Source organism: Ixodes scapularis, unplaced genomic scaffold (genome assembly GCF_016920785.2).
Source record: "Ixodes scapularis isolate PalLabHiFi unplaced genomic scaffold, ASM1692078v2 PGA_scaffold0__279_contigs__length_252992795, whole genome shotgun sequence".
NCBI lineage: Eukaryota > Metazoa > Arthropoda > Arachnida > Ixodida > Ixodidae > Ixodes > Ixodes scapularis.
In genome coordinates this window covers 159,495,690-159,511,335 of record NW_024609835.1, presented here as the reverse complement: position 1 = coordinate 159,511,335, position 15,646 = coordinate 159,495,690, and the positions used below count along the sequence as shown (strand labels likewise).

The 15,646-nt window shown below is 47.4% G+C and overlaps 2 protein-coding genes across 2 annotated transcripts in view; one reads left to right on the top strand and one right to left on the bottom strand.

Annotated features, from left to right (window-relative positions):
* LOC8041789 (ubiquitin carboxyl-terminal hydrolase 8) overlaps positions 1-3,217 on the bottom strand; it is a gene marked incomplete in the record, with an annotated part of 88,070 nt that extends 84,853 nt beyond the window's left edge. The window contains 1 exon segment of the mRNA XM_042290200.1: positions 2,995-3,217.
* A 209-nt stretch (positions 3,218-3,426) lies between these two features.
* On the top strand, positions 3,427-11,081 carry LOC115332771. Its single transcript, XM_029995250.2, has 3 exons — positions 3,427-3,628; positions 3,755-3,845; positions 10,938-11,081. The coding sequence occupies exons 1-3, from the start codon at positions 3,449-3,451 to the stop codon at positions 11,018-11,020; spliced, it is 354 nt and encodes a 117-aa protein (XP_029851110.1). The 5' UTR covers positions 3,427-3,448; the 3' UTR covers positions 11,021-11,081.
* The last annotated feature ends 4,565 nt before the right edge of the window (positions 11,082-15,646 follow it).

Genomic DNA, 15,646 nt, shown 5'->3' with positions numbered 1-15,646 from the left:
TGCCTGGAAAAAGCTGAAGTTTGTCAAGGAAAAAGGACTAATTCAAGCACGAAGTACTAGACTAGAGCAGAGGTCAAAAAATGCATTTGGCCAGCGATCTCAAAATTACGAAGACATTGGATCGCAACCTCTTGCCCTTGCTTCCTCCCTCTCAGGTTTACAATTAAATATTTAAATATCTACTGTGCAAAAAACAATAGCCACATTCCTAGTTTATTCACTCAACTATGGTTTTCACTGTGTCAGACTGTCAGATCAAAGAAATAGCAAGATAACCTCAAGATTTGTCTCTGACAGCAGCTAATGTATTATTAGACACTTCAAAGTTCCAACAAAGGGTTACCAAGTTCAGAATGTCAAAAATCATGGCATGAGCTCTGAAAAGATATGTCAAACAACATACACCATTTGGCATTGCGAACTGCAATCCCCCACATGACATTGTGAGCATTCTACCAGTCCATTTAATTGGGGTCCATAGAATACTGAGCATTGCCTGTAAGCCTCTCACCAGCTACGGTTTGTGGCAACCTCAGAACCGAATATGTCGAAACCCCTTAATATTGTCTCGTGACTGCTAGGGAGTTGTGGTCTTTGCACTTACATTTTAGGACAATGTCACATTTGTGGCTGGTCAACTGTGCACTCACTTCAGAATCACAAGTATGGTGCCTGGAAGACATTGCCGACTGATGTGTTTAGCATCCTATGCCGCCCGTACATCAAAAGTGGCCCTGAAGTAGCAAGAAATGGCATCACGAAAGCTGGTATGTCATGTTGTCAGATGTTGTGACCCTGGCGGTTGCTGCTAGAAGTCCCAGCAAAAAGTATGAGCGAACGCAAGTGTTGTTGTTGTTGCGGGGTCTCAATTTCTGGCTGTTGAAGTTTTCGTGGACTGTCAAGCTGGAGAGAGACCTGCAGCAAAACAGGCGTCTGCTGCATCCACCACCGCCAGGATCATGGCCGGCAACGGCACGACACTTCTATTAGCCCCTTTCCCCTGGCAAACAGCAAGCATTCAGCGCGCACTTGCCGATTGGATTTCTGTGCCCTTCAAGAGGTGAGAGGGATCCTTCCCTGTGTTGCTGGAGCACTTGCCGAGCGGCTCCAACCGATTTGTGGAAAAGCAAAACCAATCGCGTCAGTAACACTTGACGATCGAAAGTTACGAGAATATTGGAGGGGTGCAGTGCTGTTACAAGCCCTATTATGAGCCATTCGAAGGTTGGCAAAGCGATACGACGCAGTGCCGAGCTGTCGACTGTCCCGGCAAACAGACGAAGTTGCAGTCGAGATGCATAAATTATTCCACGGGAAGGGTATGTCGATCGGTTGTCTCATAAGCCAAGGCAGTAAATACTAGTTGCACTTGTCTGGCACAACAGCTTTCGGGCTGTACGCGGGGCGGGCCTGGTGAGGCATTGGAGGGCGGTGGTGGTGGAGAGAACACCCGGATGAGTGCTATAAATCTTTGGGAAATTCGCCTTCTGCGTGCTGCCATCTTTGTCTGCTGGGCTGTGGAATGCCTTGCGAGTGTGCGCTGTTGCTGTGCTGTCCAGTACATCAGATGCTGCACATGCTTCCACAGCTCAGTGACTCTGCATTTTTTGCCTGGGTGATAAGCAATGCAAAGGTCTAGAGCAGCAATGATGGCGGCTACGCAGCGGAAACGCCACAGTGCAGAGCAGTTCCGTCTGGTGCCTCGTGTGCCCCGGAGAGTTGCCGTGCGGCCGTTCCACCACCGAGACCGAATGCTCAGAGTCCCAAATCTGCGAGCGCTCGCTATTTGCCAGGGGAAGGGGCTATATGACATCATCAGGCGAAGATTGAAGAAACACTTTCTAGGATGTGATAAGCGCACCAATTGGGGATGTGTTCCAGGTACTGTAAGCACAAGTCAACATGACCCTGAGCAACCAATCAGAGTCGCATTAATTTTTTGTCGCCGAGGGACACTGCTAAATAACATAGTGAGCAAACAGTAAATCTGGCGACAACAAAACACTACTGTCTTGCATGCGGTGTGGTCAGAGGCACTCTGGTCAGCCACATTTGTGCCATTTTAGTCAGCTCAGAATCAAAAGCCAGTTTTCCAGGGTGCTCATTTCACAATGTCAAACTTCTATGCCGGCAACACGTGCCAGTGGGACAAATGTGTTGGACAATGTGTCATAGTATGCCAGGCAAGCTTGCAAAATGAGGGTACACATTAGTTGACGATGAATAGATAGAGATAGGCCTCCGTAAGAAACTATCTTGCCACAATTCCAAAACAACAAGAACGCATTGCTTTGTTGTCAACAGTGCTTTACTTATCAAACCGGATGAATTAAATCTCACGCACTCGCTCGGGCTCCCTATGACTGGGCGCTGGTCGTCCACCAGCAGAAACGAAGACGGTAATACGATGAGCTCAGCTAGCAGCCACTCCGGTCACATATGCTAAACGACATCACGTCGAACTTATCTCGATCGCAAAGCCCCGGCGCAAACACAGCGAGAGATGGTGAAGGGTAAGTGCACTAAATATCCCTGTGGGTACCGCGCCAAAGCACACACACTAGGAACAAGCAAGAGATGAAGGGCAAGCAGTCAAACGCCTGAATACCTCACGACTAATGCGAGCGTCAAGCGAAGAGAATTGGAGGATCGAGAAGGACCATTGGAAAGGTCTGCATAGTTGTAGGACAACTCTATCTGCAGTTTCTCAGTGCTAATGTTAGTATCCAAAGAATCTGCGCCAAATACGTCAGGCGATGGACCAAGACGTCTCCGTGTTGCACTTGCTCTTTCTAGCGCCTGTACATTTCGACACGGCTGTTTTTACTGCGCTGTGCCAGTGAGGCAATCTCCACCCGTGCCTCGACAAGACGTGACATTCACGTAAGCAAGATCGGCCCACACGGGTGGGAACTCACGCAGTTACAGCTTTGCTGTGCCGTCGGCGCCGACTTCGGAGTAAAGGAAAAATCCGAGTCGTACTTGTGCACTTACCTTGAGCTTCGCTGTCACGATTTACACGGAGGTTTAGAGCCTCTCACGGCGATTCGTTGCCACGGACATCAACTCGTACACGCAGGGAGATGTTGGGCATTACCCCTGGATCTTAATTACATTGAGGGGAGGCTGCAACGTCGCGCATGCTGAAGAAAGTAAGGGAAAAATCCGCACGAAATCGAAATCCCAGACACGGCAGCAAAGATCCAGGAGAGAACCTGCGTCCTGCGTCATACAGAAGGCTTAGCCGAGATAGCCTATGAGTTTCTCAGTTTGTGATTTTCTAAAATAAAAATATTTTAATAAACACATATTAATGCTTAAACTTTGTTCAAGTGTTAGGGTTATTAATTGTTACTATACAACAAAGAAGTCCATTCTGAAAAGAAATAGCTGCTTACTAGCGACGCCATGCGGTAGGCCATGAAGGAGAGAGACGCGATTAAACAACATGGCGGAATTGAAGTTAGTTCGCTACCTTCGGGAAGAAGAGAATTTAATTTTGTCCATGTTGAGCAAGCTGCAGCAGCAGCTGAACAAACTGAAGGTGGAAGAGATGAACATCATAAGTGCCCTTCGCGAAAACCGCTTCGAAGAGAGTACGGGAGACGCTGCGCAAGCTTCAGCTTCGGTGAGCAACGCGTCTTGGCGGCGTTTCGTCGTTAAACGCGCAACTGCGCGTTCTTCTTGTATAGACGAAATGCAAGCATTGTTATGTGGCGTTCTTGTAAAATGATCTTGTTCTTCCAAACCACAGAATCCTGGACCGAGCAGCCTAGTGGACAACTCGGCCGTCGAAGCCATGAACATCGAAGACATCAACCTCAGCGTGCAGGAAGAGTTGAACCGTGAGTTGGACTCGAAATGGTCGTTCACAAACTTTTCACAAGCTCCATACTAAGCGTAGCGTCAGCGCCTCTGCCATATTGTGCGATCTCATCGCATCATCAGTAGGTGCGGCGTCGCTGGCTTTCGTGGTATGGGTGACAATCCATAACAGGTGAAGAGTTCAGGGGAAGCTCCTCCCATCTCTTTCCACTTTAGCAAAGCGAACGCTGCGACCTCCTCTCCAGCGTTCACCGTGCTAAAGGGTAGAAAGGTGGGAGGAACTTTCCCTTGACCTATCACCAACTTATGGTTACTTTTCTGCGGCGCCGTGACTTTCCCGAGACAAAAGGAGTAATAATAACGACCACACACACCTGGGGTTGATGACCTCATTGGAAGGGGGATCACCCTCTTGTGGTTGTCCCCTTTCCTATGTGTTCCTCAATCTCAGGTTTTTGTTTTGCCTTGAGAAAGGATGACATACGCTCAAGGTAACAGGCTACATAAATGCTTTTAGTGGCTGATTATTTTGTTCTAGAGAAGGCTGTAAAGATAATAGAAACCCATATTCCACTTGTCCCAGAATGCATGAACAATGGTAGCAGTGCAGGCGAATATTTGTTCCAATCACACTAAGTGGTGTAAGCAACACAGACAGCGCATGTTCCACTTATATCGGACAATAGCAGCACTGGTAGCAAGTGTTCTAGCCATGTCAGGTGATAGGGTTAGCACCCATCTGAGTGATGTCAGATCATTGTAGCAACACAACTACAACCAGCAGCTGTGTTGGGCCCATCAGGTAATGATAACACAGGCAGTGTTCCACTGCATGGCTGGAAAACTTCTAGTTATGGATAGGCTGTACCGACATAATTTGGTCTGTCATGCTGGTGGTCGTCTGCACGCTATGAGCGTTGCAGCTGGTACTTAAAAGTAAGCAGGAACAGCTGCAAGCAGTGCAGGTGAACGGCGTGTACAAGCCTGCATTGTAATTACTCACAATGCATGGCATTAAGGGGATTCGGACAAATCTCCCTAGTGCTACGACATTTCTCATGCCGTAGTGCTCGCTGCAGATTTTTTAATCAAAATTTCTTGTTACGGTTAGATGATAAAGAGGTTGAGCGTCAATTCCACACCTGCATTATGCCCTAAAGGGCAACTCCGGCCAAAATTCAAAAGGGAACAAATTACTGGTATCGCTTTAGTGGCACTAAATACGACCCCAGCCAAAATAATACGTTAAGCGAACGCCGCATTCCCAACCAATGCCAGTAATAAAAATGCGATCCGCTGTGAACAGCCGCTTCTTAGCAGGCCGCCAGCGGTGTCACCGATCGCTAAAGCAACCTTGGGCCGTGACGTCACAATCATTTTTTTTTTTTCCAGTGCGGACGGGCTTGCCCGTTGCGCGGTCAAGCGGGGAAAGTGCGCTTTTTTTAGATGCTACTGCCGCTACTTCGGCTGGTGCTTGGGGTGTTTAGCCGTTGCTTTTATCTGTAGCTCATGTAGCTTCCGTATAGCCTTTTTATTTATTTGCTTGTGAGGACTCCAAGGCTCGTTGTAGCGAGCAACTCAGTGTGCACTCGCGTGCATCGTGGTGTCAGACGGAAGCACACTTCCTGCGAAGTTCATCAGCACGTGGCAGTGGGTCGTGTGCATATGGGTTAAGGCTCCAGCTATCGTCGTCTTCGATGTCTTCACTAAACAATGTGTCTGCTGAAAAAAAAGAAGCCCGCTCAGTTTGGAAATTGGCACACGACCTTGATGCGGGGATTCAAAATCAAGTGCTTTATTTATCCCATATGGAGAAAGGAGGCAGAGATAAAAAAAGAACATTTGCAGGTTGTCGATATACGTCCTGCATTAAATTAGTGAAAAGGATGATTCCAGCCGGACCATTGTGAAGACGTAAGGTAAAACGTGCAGTTAGCATAGCAATGAACTTCGCATTACTAAGTGGCATGTCTTACACAAAAGGTAAACATGATAAAAGCATCCAGATCAATAAAGCAGTCATTGTCAAATGCAGTGTTGAACATGGAGCATTCACGCTCCGTTGAATGTGGAATGGTGGGTATGTAGACTACAACCATTAAGTTTTTTTGTGTTTCTTTTGAGTGCGGCAAGCCTTTTGTTTGATATTTTCACAAATTAGATCCACCACCTAAACAAACTTATCTGGTAAATTACAGTGTCATAACTTACAAACTCGCTTTTTACATGCCTAAGGAAAAAAAAAAGACGAATAAACAAACGTATACAGCCCAGCACACGCGTGTTCGGACGGCCGCGGCCCGCGCCGGAGAGCCCCAAAGCTTCATGTGTGGGACTGACCCCCAGCGCGAAAGCAAGAAGCCCAGGTACAAGTACGGACAAGCGCACGCACAGCGAGGGCCCCCCGGGTACTGTACGTCACTGGCAGCGCGGTGTATAGAGCAATGTCACTCCATCCACGGAGCCCCGATGACAATTTAGGCCTACAGATCAGTACGGACAAGCGCACACATGGGTGACGGCCGCCGGGTACAAATTTAATCAACGCCTGCCGCGCGCACGTTCCACCGCTCATACAAACAGCAACAAACAATCGGGGTATTTTGCCGCAGAAAGTTACTTTCGCCGTTTTAGCAAAATAAACAACTACGGTATTTATTTTGGCGTACGCCACACCCACTACCATGGTCAAAGCGGAGGGGTAATAAGATCGGCGTCGTACACCGGCTCCGAACGAGTTCACTCGCCTGCCAGTCGCTAGCTTTTGGGTATACGCACTAACTATTGCTACATATGCTGGATATCTACCACGTATAGACCGTTCCATTAGAGTCATAGCAGAGAGGGTAAAAAGAGATTAAAATGCCCTCCCCTTCTCACCCCGTATGTCGTCTGCTCTCCCGAGTGGGCAGTACCTGGCATCCGGCTGGCGTGCAAACTCTGTTTAAAATCGTATCATTTTGGAAATTTCAAGCGCAGTTTTTGATATGCCAGTTATTGTGTAATACTATGCTAGATAAAACAAGACTAACAGGGTTCAATTGCGCTGTTACCTGCGTGCAAATAAAAAAGAAATAGGGAAAACTGTGTCAGATTGGGTGGTCTCTCCGGCGAAAAGTAAATCCGGTTGCTGCACCTTTTTTACTATACAAAGTTCGTACTGGTGTAGGCCTTTAGCGACCATGAGTGGAAGTCTGAAATAATGAATAAAAACGTGCTCTCCTACCACAATATACGCAGTAGTTGAGGCTAGTACTGCCGGCTGACTCGACTGCTATATAAGTAACGGAAAAAAGATATGCTAGTTGATCATTTACCAAACTAGAACAACAGAGAGCTATAGGCTGATTTTGGAGTAGCCACAACTATTCTAAGAACGCGAACCACTTCACAACTGCAGCCACGAGCGAGAGTTCGGTGTTCCGTACAGCCCGCCGGTATAGACCATTCCATTTAGCGCTCTCTGGGCGGCACCATTTTGTTCACCGCAGCGCCCTCTCCACACATCCGGGAAGTTCAGCGGGTTCGGCGGGGTAAAACGAGAGCGAGGGCACGCCGCCGACTCCGCTTGCAGACGACAAACCGGGAGGTTGCCGTTCTCCATCTTTGGGCTGTATCGGCGGGCTCTACCGAACATCGAACTCTCGCTCGTAGCTGCCGTTATGAAGTGGTTCGCGTTCTTAGAATAGTTGTGGCTACTCCAAAATCAGCCTATAGCTCTCTGTTGTTCTATTTTGCTAAATGATCAACTAGCATATATATTTTTCCGTTACTTAAATAGCAGTTGAGCCAGCCGGTAGTACTACCCTCAACAACTGCTTGTATTGCAGCAGGACAGCACGTTTTATTTATTTCAGACTTCCACTCATGGTCACTAAAGGCCTACACCAGTACGAATTTTTGTAGAGTAAAAAAGGTACAGCAACCGGATTTACTTTTCGCCAAGGAGACCGGCCAGTCTGACACAGTTTTCCTTTTTTTTTTTTTTTTGCACGCAGGTAACAGCGCAATTGGGCCCTGTGAGTCTTTTTATCTAGCATAATATTACACGACAACTGGCATACCAAAATCTGCGCATCTGCGCTTGAAAGTTCCAAAATGACGCGATTTTAAACAGAGTTTGCACGCCAGCCGGACGCTAGCTACAGCCCACTCGGCGGAGTGGACGACATACGGGGTAAGAGGGGGAGTGCATTTCTTTCTCTTTTACCCTCTCTGCTATGACCCTAATGGAACGGTCTATACAGCCCAAAGATGGAGAATGGCAACCTCTCGGTTTGTCGTCTGCTAGCGGAGTCGGGCGCGTGCCCTCTCTCGTTTTACCCCGCCGAACCCGCTGAATTTCCCGGATGTATGGAGAGGGCGCTGCTGTCGAACAAAATGGTGCCGCCCAGGGAGCGCTAACGAAAGCAGCTTACCTTTTAACTTTAAATGGCTAGCGCCACAGACGCAGGTGCTGTCGTGCCGCTTGGACCGCATACTCGTTGAACGAGAACGATCGTGATGTCAAGTACGCCGGATGGATGGATGGATGTTAATGGCTATTCCCTTTGTAACGGGCGGTAGCTTGCGCCACCTAGCCTAAGTCTAAAAAGACAAAAACGTGATTCCTCCTGCCCTTTTAAGACCAATTTTTCTCCCCCTAACTATCACCAGGCAGTGTGGGATATCACCAGGATGACCTTCGGGGGATCGGGCAAAAAAACTAAAAAAACATCACCCCCCTGCCTCTTCCCCCTGGCGAGGGAGTCGCCAATTTTCCTCTGGTCAGACCTTTTCGGCATTACCCCAGCACCGGACCCACTGGGAGACAGGGTTGAGACTGAGCCAAAGCCACGCGGGAGGGAGTCCCAATTTTCCTCTGTCCCGCCTGTTCCCAGCTGTGCTAGCAGCTGATTTCCAGTGCTGCCGGGACCTCAAGCGGCTAGTTTCGGTTTTGTCGACCGCGCCCCAAACAAAACTTTGAGGCGTCCATATCTTCAAAACTACGCACAATACCGAGAAAAAAATTACACCTTGTAATTCAGGGACGCTGACTGCGCTAAAACAATCATAATCCCAAAATCGAAACTATGGACCGCAGTTGCCCTTTAAAACTGGTAATTTGAAAATTGTCAACACTTTTTGGTCTTTTTGTTAGCTAATCACCTAATCTTGCCTCTTCTGGTGGCTCCAAACTTTGCCTCATCAGGGCTAAAAACAAACTAATGCAAGTTCTCTTATTTTTCATCAAGTTGCTCTTTAAAAAGCCCTGTGTCATAAATTGACATATGTTTTCAAATTATATTTTTTTATGTTTTCGTGTAGAGTAGTAATGTGATGCATTGCTTACCTAGAGTGATCTCCACTTCGAAGATGCAACACTTTATTATATTGAGGAATTTTCATAACACCCTACTGAAAACTTCTAGTAGGTGCATAATGAATGCCTTTCTTCCTGGACATTTTGTAGCTGCATTGTGTTCCTTGGGAATTTTAAACCAGCAAAAATATTTATATTAGCAAGATGAGACTGTTTTGGTCACATACCCACAAGGCATCCCTAGATATCGGCTGCCTTACAGTCATAACGCTGCCTGTTACAGTCTACTACAGTTTTTGCCAGACATGTCCTGAACGTGCAAACAGTGTCTAACCTCATGGGAGTGCTATCCTACCGGCAGCCGAAAAACTACACCATTATGTAAAGCTCAGTGTAGCAGTTGGAGCAGGAGAGGCCGCCAGCGAAGCAATTTACACTTTTCCCCTCGTTCAGTGGAAACGTCAAGTGCTTACTGACTGAATCATCCAATCACTGGTTGTTTTGATGGTCCCCCATGCACCTTCATGCGAAAAGGTGGCAATAAGTAAAGATTTGCCAGCCGGCAAAATCGCTGCAGTGGCCACTGCTCGAGCTATTCCAATAAGCGCTACGTTGTGGAGCAGTTCTCCGATTGCCACTAGGATGGTGCTCTCATAGGATAAGACGCCGTTACCATGTTTGGGATAAGTCTGATGAGACCTGTACATATCCTGAAAGGCTTAAACATAATCAAATGTACTCTAAATGCATATCAGCGCTCCGTCTTGTCTGTCTCCCTTTTGTCCTCGTCTTAAGCGCCATCATGACGTCAAATTCCCAGTACCAACTAGCCCAACAATCTGCATTGATTCGCATATATTAAGCTTAAAGGGGCACTGACACCCCAAAGGTCGTATTTATTTTTATTGTCTAAAACGATGCAAGTTGCAGTCATAGACACGCAAAAAAAACCGCATCGCGAAAAAAAATTTTCCCGCGCGCGCGCGCGCCTTTTTATTTTTGGCGTTTGATTTTCCCGCCTCTCGCCTCCTCGCTTCTTTTGATCGGTGACGTCAAAAATCAGGAAATTTAGAAGCTTTGTAGGCGACATCTCTATAACATTTAATTACGGCAATCCTAAAACATGTTTTTTAACGCAATTGCGAACGCACTACGGCCCTTCTTTTTAAAAGACCAAAAATCGGGAGTTCGTTGTGGTGCCGTCTCCTGGATTTGTATCCTCCAACGGAAAACAGGCGACACCGCTCAAAACTCGTCCGCCGCAACGCCGCCGCGCACTCCTTTCCTCCTCGCTTTGGGTCGCCATGGCAACAGCAGGGAGTGGTGAAAGGAAGTCGACTCTCAGGTCTCCGCAATTTTTGACGTCAAGGCACCGGCGCCGACCGCGCGGGAACTTCGAATTCGGCATTTGGAAATTGTTTTTTTACTTCACAAATACTGAATTCCCAAATTTCAAATTTTGAGGGTAATGTCCCGGCATCGTTTTCAATCGTTTCGGATAATAAAAAAAAAATATGATTTTGATGTGTCAGTGCCCCTTTAAGAAAATGCAAACCACTAAAGCATTGAAGAGCGTCCAAGATGCCAAGGAATTCACTTGGGTCCATTCTGTCCGGGTTTGTGCTTGGGACCATTTTGTCTGAGGTCATTTTTTGTTTGTGTTCATTTTGTCCTACGCCCAGTAATAGAACATTATGGATGCACATACTACACATTATTGGCACTAGTTGAGAACTTGAGGTGTTAATCGTAGTCACTTTACACAAATAAACAAAACAAAAATAAAAACTTTTTTTTTCTTTTTATGCAGTGTTAACCAGGGCTGCATTTGGTAACGACATTGAAGAGGAGGAGGAGGATGAAGAGGACGAGGACTTTGAAGATGAGGGATAGCTCTTGGTTCGGCCTCAAGCTTGCTGTGATATCTGTAAATAAAGCACTTTCTTCCTTCATAGTTCATTGGTTTCTGATACGGTTAATGTGGTTGGCTCTCCAATATCTGTAGGTCGACCCAGAGCACAGTGTTACATGGGTACTTAAGTCAATTGAAAATTGTTGCTCTCGCGATTTTTTGTTAAAAAATTGGCAGCAAACTTTATCTTAAAGGAGCCCTGCAATCATATTTAAGCGTCTAACTTTTTTATGGTTTCCACGTCTCTTGGGGTTCATGGAAGCCAGCGGGTATGGAGAGAGTAATTAAATATCAGTGCGTCATATTTTAACCGAACGACACGGAAACCTCTACCTTTGGGGGCGACCCGCGGTGCCGAAAGCGCGCGATATGTGAGGTCTTTGGTCCTGTCCTTACTACTGGCAGTGATGTGATTGCTGCGCCAATTGCGCCAAACTGCGCCAAGGGGCTAACCCTGCTACATCCTGCTACATTTTGCCAAAATATGGGTAATCTGCGCCAAGCCTGCGTTAAAGGACCAGATTTTGGTCACCTTTCGAAACTAAACTGAGTACCGTAGTTGAGCATGCGTGATCTAGGTGGCGCAAGCGGCCGCCCGACACAAAGTACCCTGCATCAATCGTCTATCCGGTCTCGCATGGTTTTTCCCGCCGTCTGTTCTTTCGCGCTCTCGTCGTCTCGTGGGTCTCGTCTCGCGTCTTTTAGAGCGCAGCTCTTAAGCGCGATCCAAACCAACGCTTCTTTTTGCGCCTGTAGGTCGTGCGGCTGCGGATGTGACGTATTTTCGTGACGTCGCGCCGCTTCTTCGCTCCTTCCGGGCGCGCACAAGAAAGTTGGATAATTTCAACTTCTTCTCAACGCGCACAAAAACGCGCGGTGACGTAGTAGGGCGCTCCTGTGTCCCGGCCAATCGGTGGAGGGCAAGCTAGTTCCGGCTCCGCGTTTCTCGCCGTCTGGCTGCCCTCTCCTCCCCCCCATTTATTATCTTCCAACATGACAACGCGATCTCTCTCTCTCTCTTTCTCTCGCCGTCTGGCCGGCCAGTCTGTCGCAGTTGCACTTTGCTTGTGCGCTCGTGCCGAAGTTTCGCTCGTCCAAACCAAAGCGCACGGTTCTGACTCAGAAAGCGCGCCCGGAAACAGCAAAAACGCCACGAAATGCGTCACATCCGCAGCCGCACGACCTACAGGCGCAAAAAGAAGCGTTGGTTTGGATCGCGCTTTAAGCGCGAAACCCATGTACGACGAAACCGTCCGATCCGACGTGCGGACTGCCGGAATGACCTTGGGGGGGAGAGGGTTTTCGTAGCATCGGAGAGCGTGGAAAACGCTCGCCTCCGACCGTCGTATTGCGCGGTCGGACGTCGGATCGGGCGGTTTCGTCGTACATGTGTTTCGCGCTTTAGGCGCCCTTTTCCGGCTTGAGCGGCGTCGCCCTCTCCGTCGCCGTCGCCGTTGGCGTAACCAAGGTCACCCCAAGGTCACGTACGTGACCCCTCCCAAGGTCGTGTCACCCCCAGGTCACGTGACCCCTTCCAAGGTAACGTGACCCCCCCCCCCCCCCCCGAGGTCACGTAGCCCCCCCTCCCACCCCCCCCCCCCCGAAGTCACGCGACACCCCCCCCCCCCCCCCCCCCCCGAGGTCAGGTGATCCCCCCGGAGCATATTAAAAGATGAGGGGAGGAGGGGTCTACACTCCTCTCAATACCCTTCCCTCCTCCTCCTCAAGAGCTGCGCTCCAATTCGGCGTTACAGGGAGTTGTAAACGGCTTTTACTTTTTTTTTTTTTTTTTCAACGATAGATGCGGGCGTGTGCGGACGCTCCGACAGTAACGTGCTGGGTCCCAGCCATGCCGTCACGCTGTGAAACGAAACCACGTTTTTGCGCGGCGGGAGGTACTTTGTGAGCTGAAGCACTCGCTCCTGAAAGCAACGGCCTTGGGAAAACTATTTTTGGTCCCTGCCTGCCTATCCACACGTCGCTGCAGATATGGAGCTTCGTAAACTGAAACATAAGGACCGCCGCATGTCCATCAGCATTCCTGTTCTTGTTTAAAACATACGCTACTACAAAAAATTCCTTTATAACTCAAAGACTGCTGTCTCGCAGTATTGATCACCTAGGTTTCTCTTGGTGGGCTTTCTTTCGAGAGAAACCCCGGAACGTGAAAAATCTGTCTCGAAAGAAAGTTGGTGAAGAGAAGTGAGCTAAAGGCAAAGAAGGCAATGTCTGCACGCTGAACCCACACAGCGCGCTTGGTTGTCTCGGGTTCAGTCGTTGCACAAAGCATTTCGAGAACGTTCTGACCCTGGCTCGCGATGTCCTGCATCGATGCGCTCAGGTTCTTTTTTTCTGTGAGTTAGGTTGTACCTCGCCTGCCGGCCTTGCAAGTACGCGCCCCGCTGGACTGTTTTTTGTCGCATGCTGAGCAGTTACATTTTGCACAGATTTTTGGAAACCAGTTGGCGACGGAGCGGAGTGGCATGGTTTCGGTTTCGATGGAATAGCCGTCTCCGCTCGCGCGACGAAGCACGTGCAGCTGCAGGCCTGCCGAAGTTGCTTTCACGTGCATATGAACATGATAGCATGACAGAGGCACCAGCCGAGACGCTTGCAATTCACTGTTTTGCGTTTACTTTTGACGAACATCTGGCACATCGGGAATCAGTAAAACGGTGGCAAGCGGTTTTTTCGTAATTGCTTGGCAATGCCTACAGCACTTACACTTGTGGGATGTCTCAATGTCTCTTTGGAGACATTGTTAGTGGACATTCCTTACTAGCCTAAGCCAAAGCGAAGCTTGCAGCAGCCTTGCAGAGAGTTTCGTAAAGCAAAAAGTACCCGCCTGTCGTAATGCACCTTTTTCTTGTGTACAATTTCGCATTGCACTGCAGTAGTTATGTGTTTTATCAGTCGGAGACTGCTTCCATTTATTATATTATATAACTAGTTAACCTAATTCTGTAATATTTGCTACTATGCTAGTCATCGTCAAATAAATTTTAATACGTGAAGTTTGGTTCTTATCTATCTATAGTGGGTACATATGTACGTATCATTTAAATGGAGCATTGCAAATTGTGCCATATCATTGACATTTCTGTTACATCTTGAAGGACTCCCAGGTGGTCGAACTTGACCATAATTTGTTTATTTCGCCCAGCAAAGTGCCCTTCGTTTGTCCAGCACTTAAAACAATTTTTTTTTCTAAGAATATTTGTTTCGAAAGCCACTTTTGCTGCTCTGAAACACTGTTTCGGCTGCTCAAAAAGTCACTTCTGCTGCTCCGAAACACTGTTTTGGCTGCTCCAAAGGCCGCTTTTGCTGTTCCAAAACACTGTTTTGGCTGCTCTGAAAGGTGCTCCAAAACGGTTTAGGCCAATCATATCACTGCTGTTGGTTGCGGAATTGGGTGACAGGAAAATTTGATAGTACTCTATCATTTACTGCGCACGTTTCTAAGATCGTTGGTTCAACGATAAGAAAGTTGGGAATGATCACTCAGTTATCAACTTCTTTCACTTCATTATTATCTCTGGTGCCTCTGTTCTGTAGCCTTGCACGCTCGGGACTTGGATTTGGTTCTGTTACATGGAATTCATTCTCTTTAACACATGTTGAAATGATTGAGCGTGTACAGAAGAAATTTATGTGGATCATTTATGACCGATACATTTGTCGGCAACTGTTTTTTAGTTACGATTTGTTGCTGTCTTTATTTAGACTTGAAAGGCTATCAACGAGGAGGGCTGTTAGGGACATTCATTTTCCTAATAAGGTACTGTTAAAATGAAGTTTATTTATGAATATAGACTTTCATGTACCCTCCACAGCTAGTCGCCATTTTTTTAAACATTTTATCCTACTACAATTTCTAAATCATCGCCATTATGTCGTATGCAGTCTGCCTTTAATATTATATGCGATCGTGACGTAGAATTTTTCTTGATTTTGTTAGTTTCAACTTTCAAGTCGGCCTTGCAAAAGTGCATTTTATCCAACCAAGAGTTACTGTAAGGTTGTATTTGCTCTGCAAACTTGTATGTGTGTCCTTTCAAATATTTGTAATTTTGTGCATCTTTGTATTTTTAAGTGGTACGGAAACGAAATTCCAGCGCTCATTTTTTAGCTTTAATGTGTTGCGTTGCAGCATAACCTCAAAGGTACCAGTGTTTCGTTGAAAGCCACAAAAAAACTAATTGTAAAGCTAATTAAACGATCTTTCAATGTGCACCTGGTGGATGCTTGTGGAGCCTATTTGGGACGTAATCTAGCAACGTTGGGGAACTTGCTACGTATTCATAACGTAGCAAGTTCCATCGGAGCAGCGCCGCTCTTTGGAATTCAACATTTTCCTTCATAGCTTTCTTCAACTCACAAATCGCGCATTGTACCGAACCCTCGTTTGTGTATCCGAACACATCCATTCTCCCCCTAGAAGATTAGCCCGTCGCTCAAAATTTGGACAAAATTTACTTTTCCCACCCCGCTCAACCCTAAGCTGACAGTGATGTGGAAGCTACGTGCTTTTTAGGCCAGCCACACGCTCGTCACCCCACCGGTTCTTCGAACGGCTCGGTTGTAACTAGAGTTCCTCGATATGCTCC

Bases quoted from the DNA above. Each gene is read 5' to 3' on its own strand.
- LOC115332771 (XM_029995250.2), top strand. From the start codon at position 3,449: ATGGCGGAATTGAAGTTAGTTCGCTACCTTCGGGAAGAAGAGAATTTA. The intron at 3,629-3,754 runs GTGAGCAACGCG...TCCAAACCACAG, and splicing joins CTGCGCAAGCTTCAGCTTCG to AATCCTGGACCGAGCAGCCT. The intron at 3,846-10,937 runs GTGAGTTGGACT...CTTTTTATGCAG, and splicing joins CGTGCAGGAAGAGTTGAACC to TGTTAACCAGGGCTGCATTT.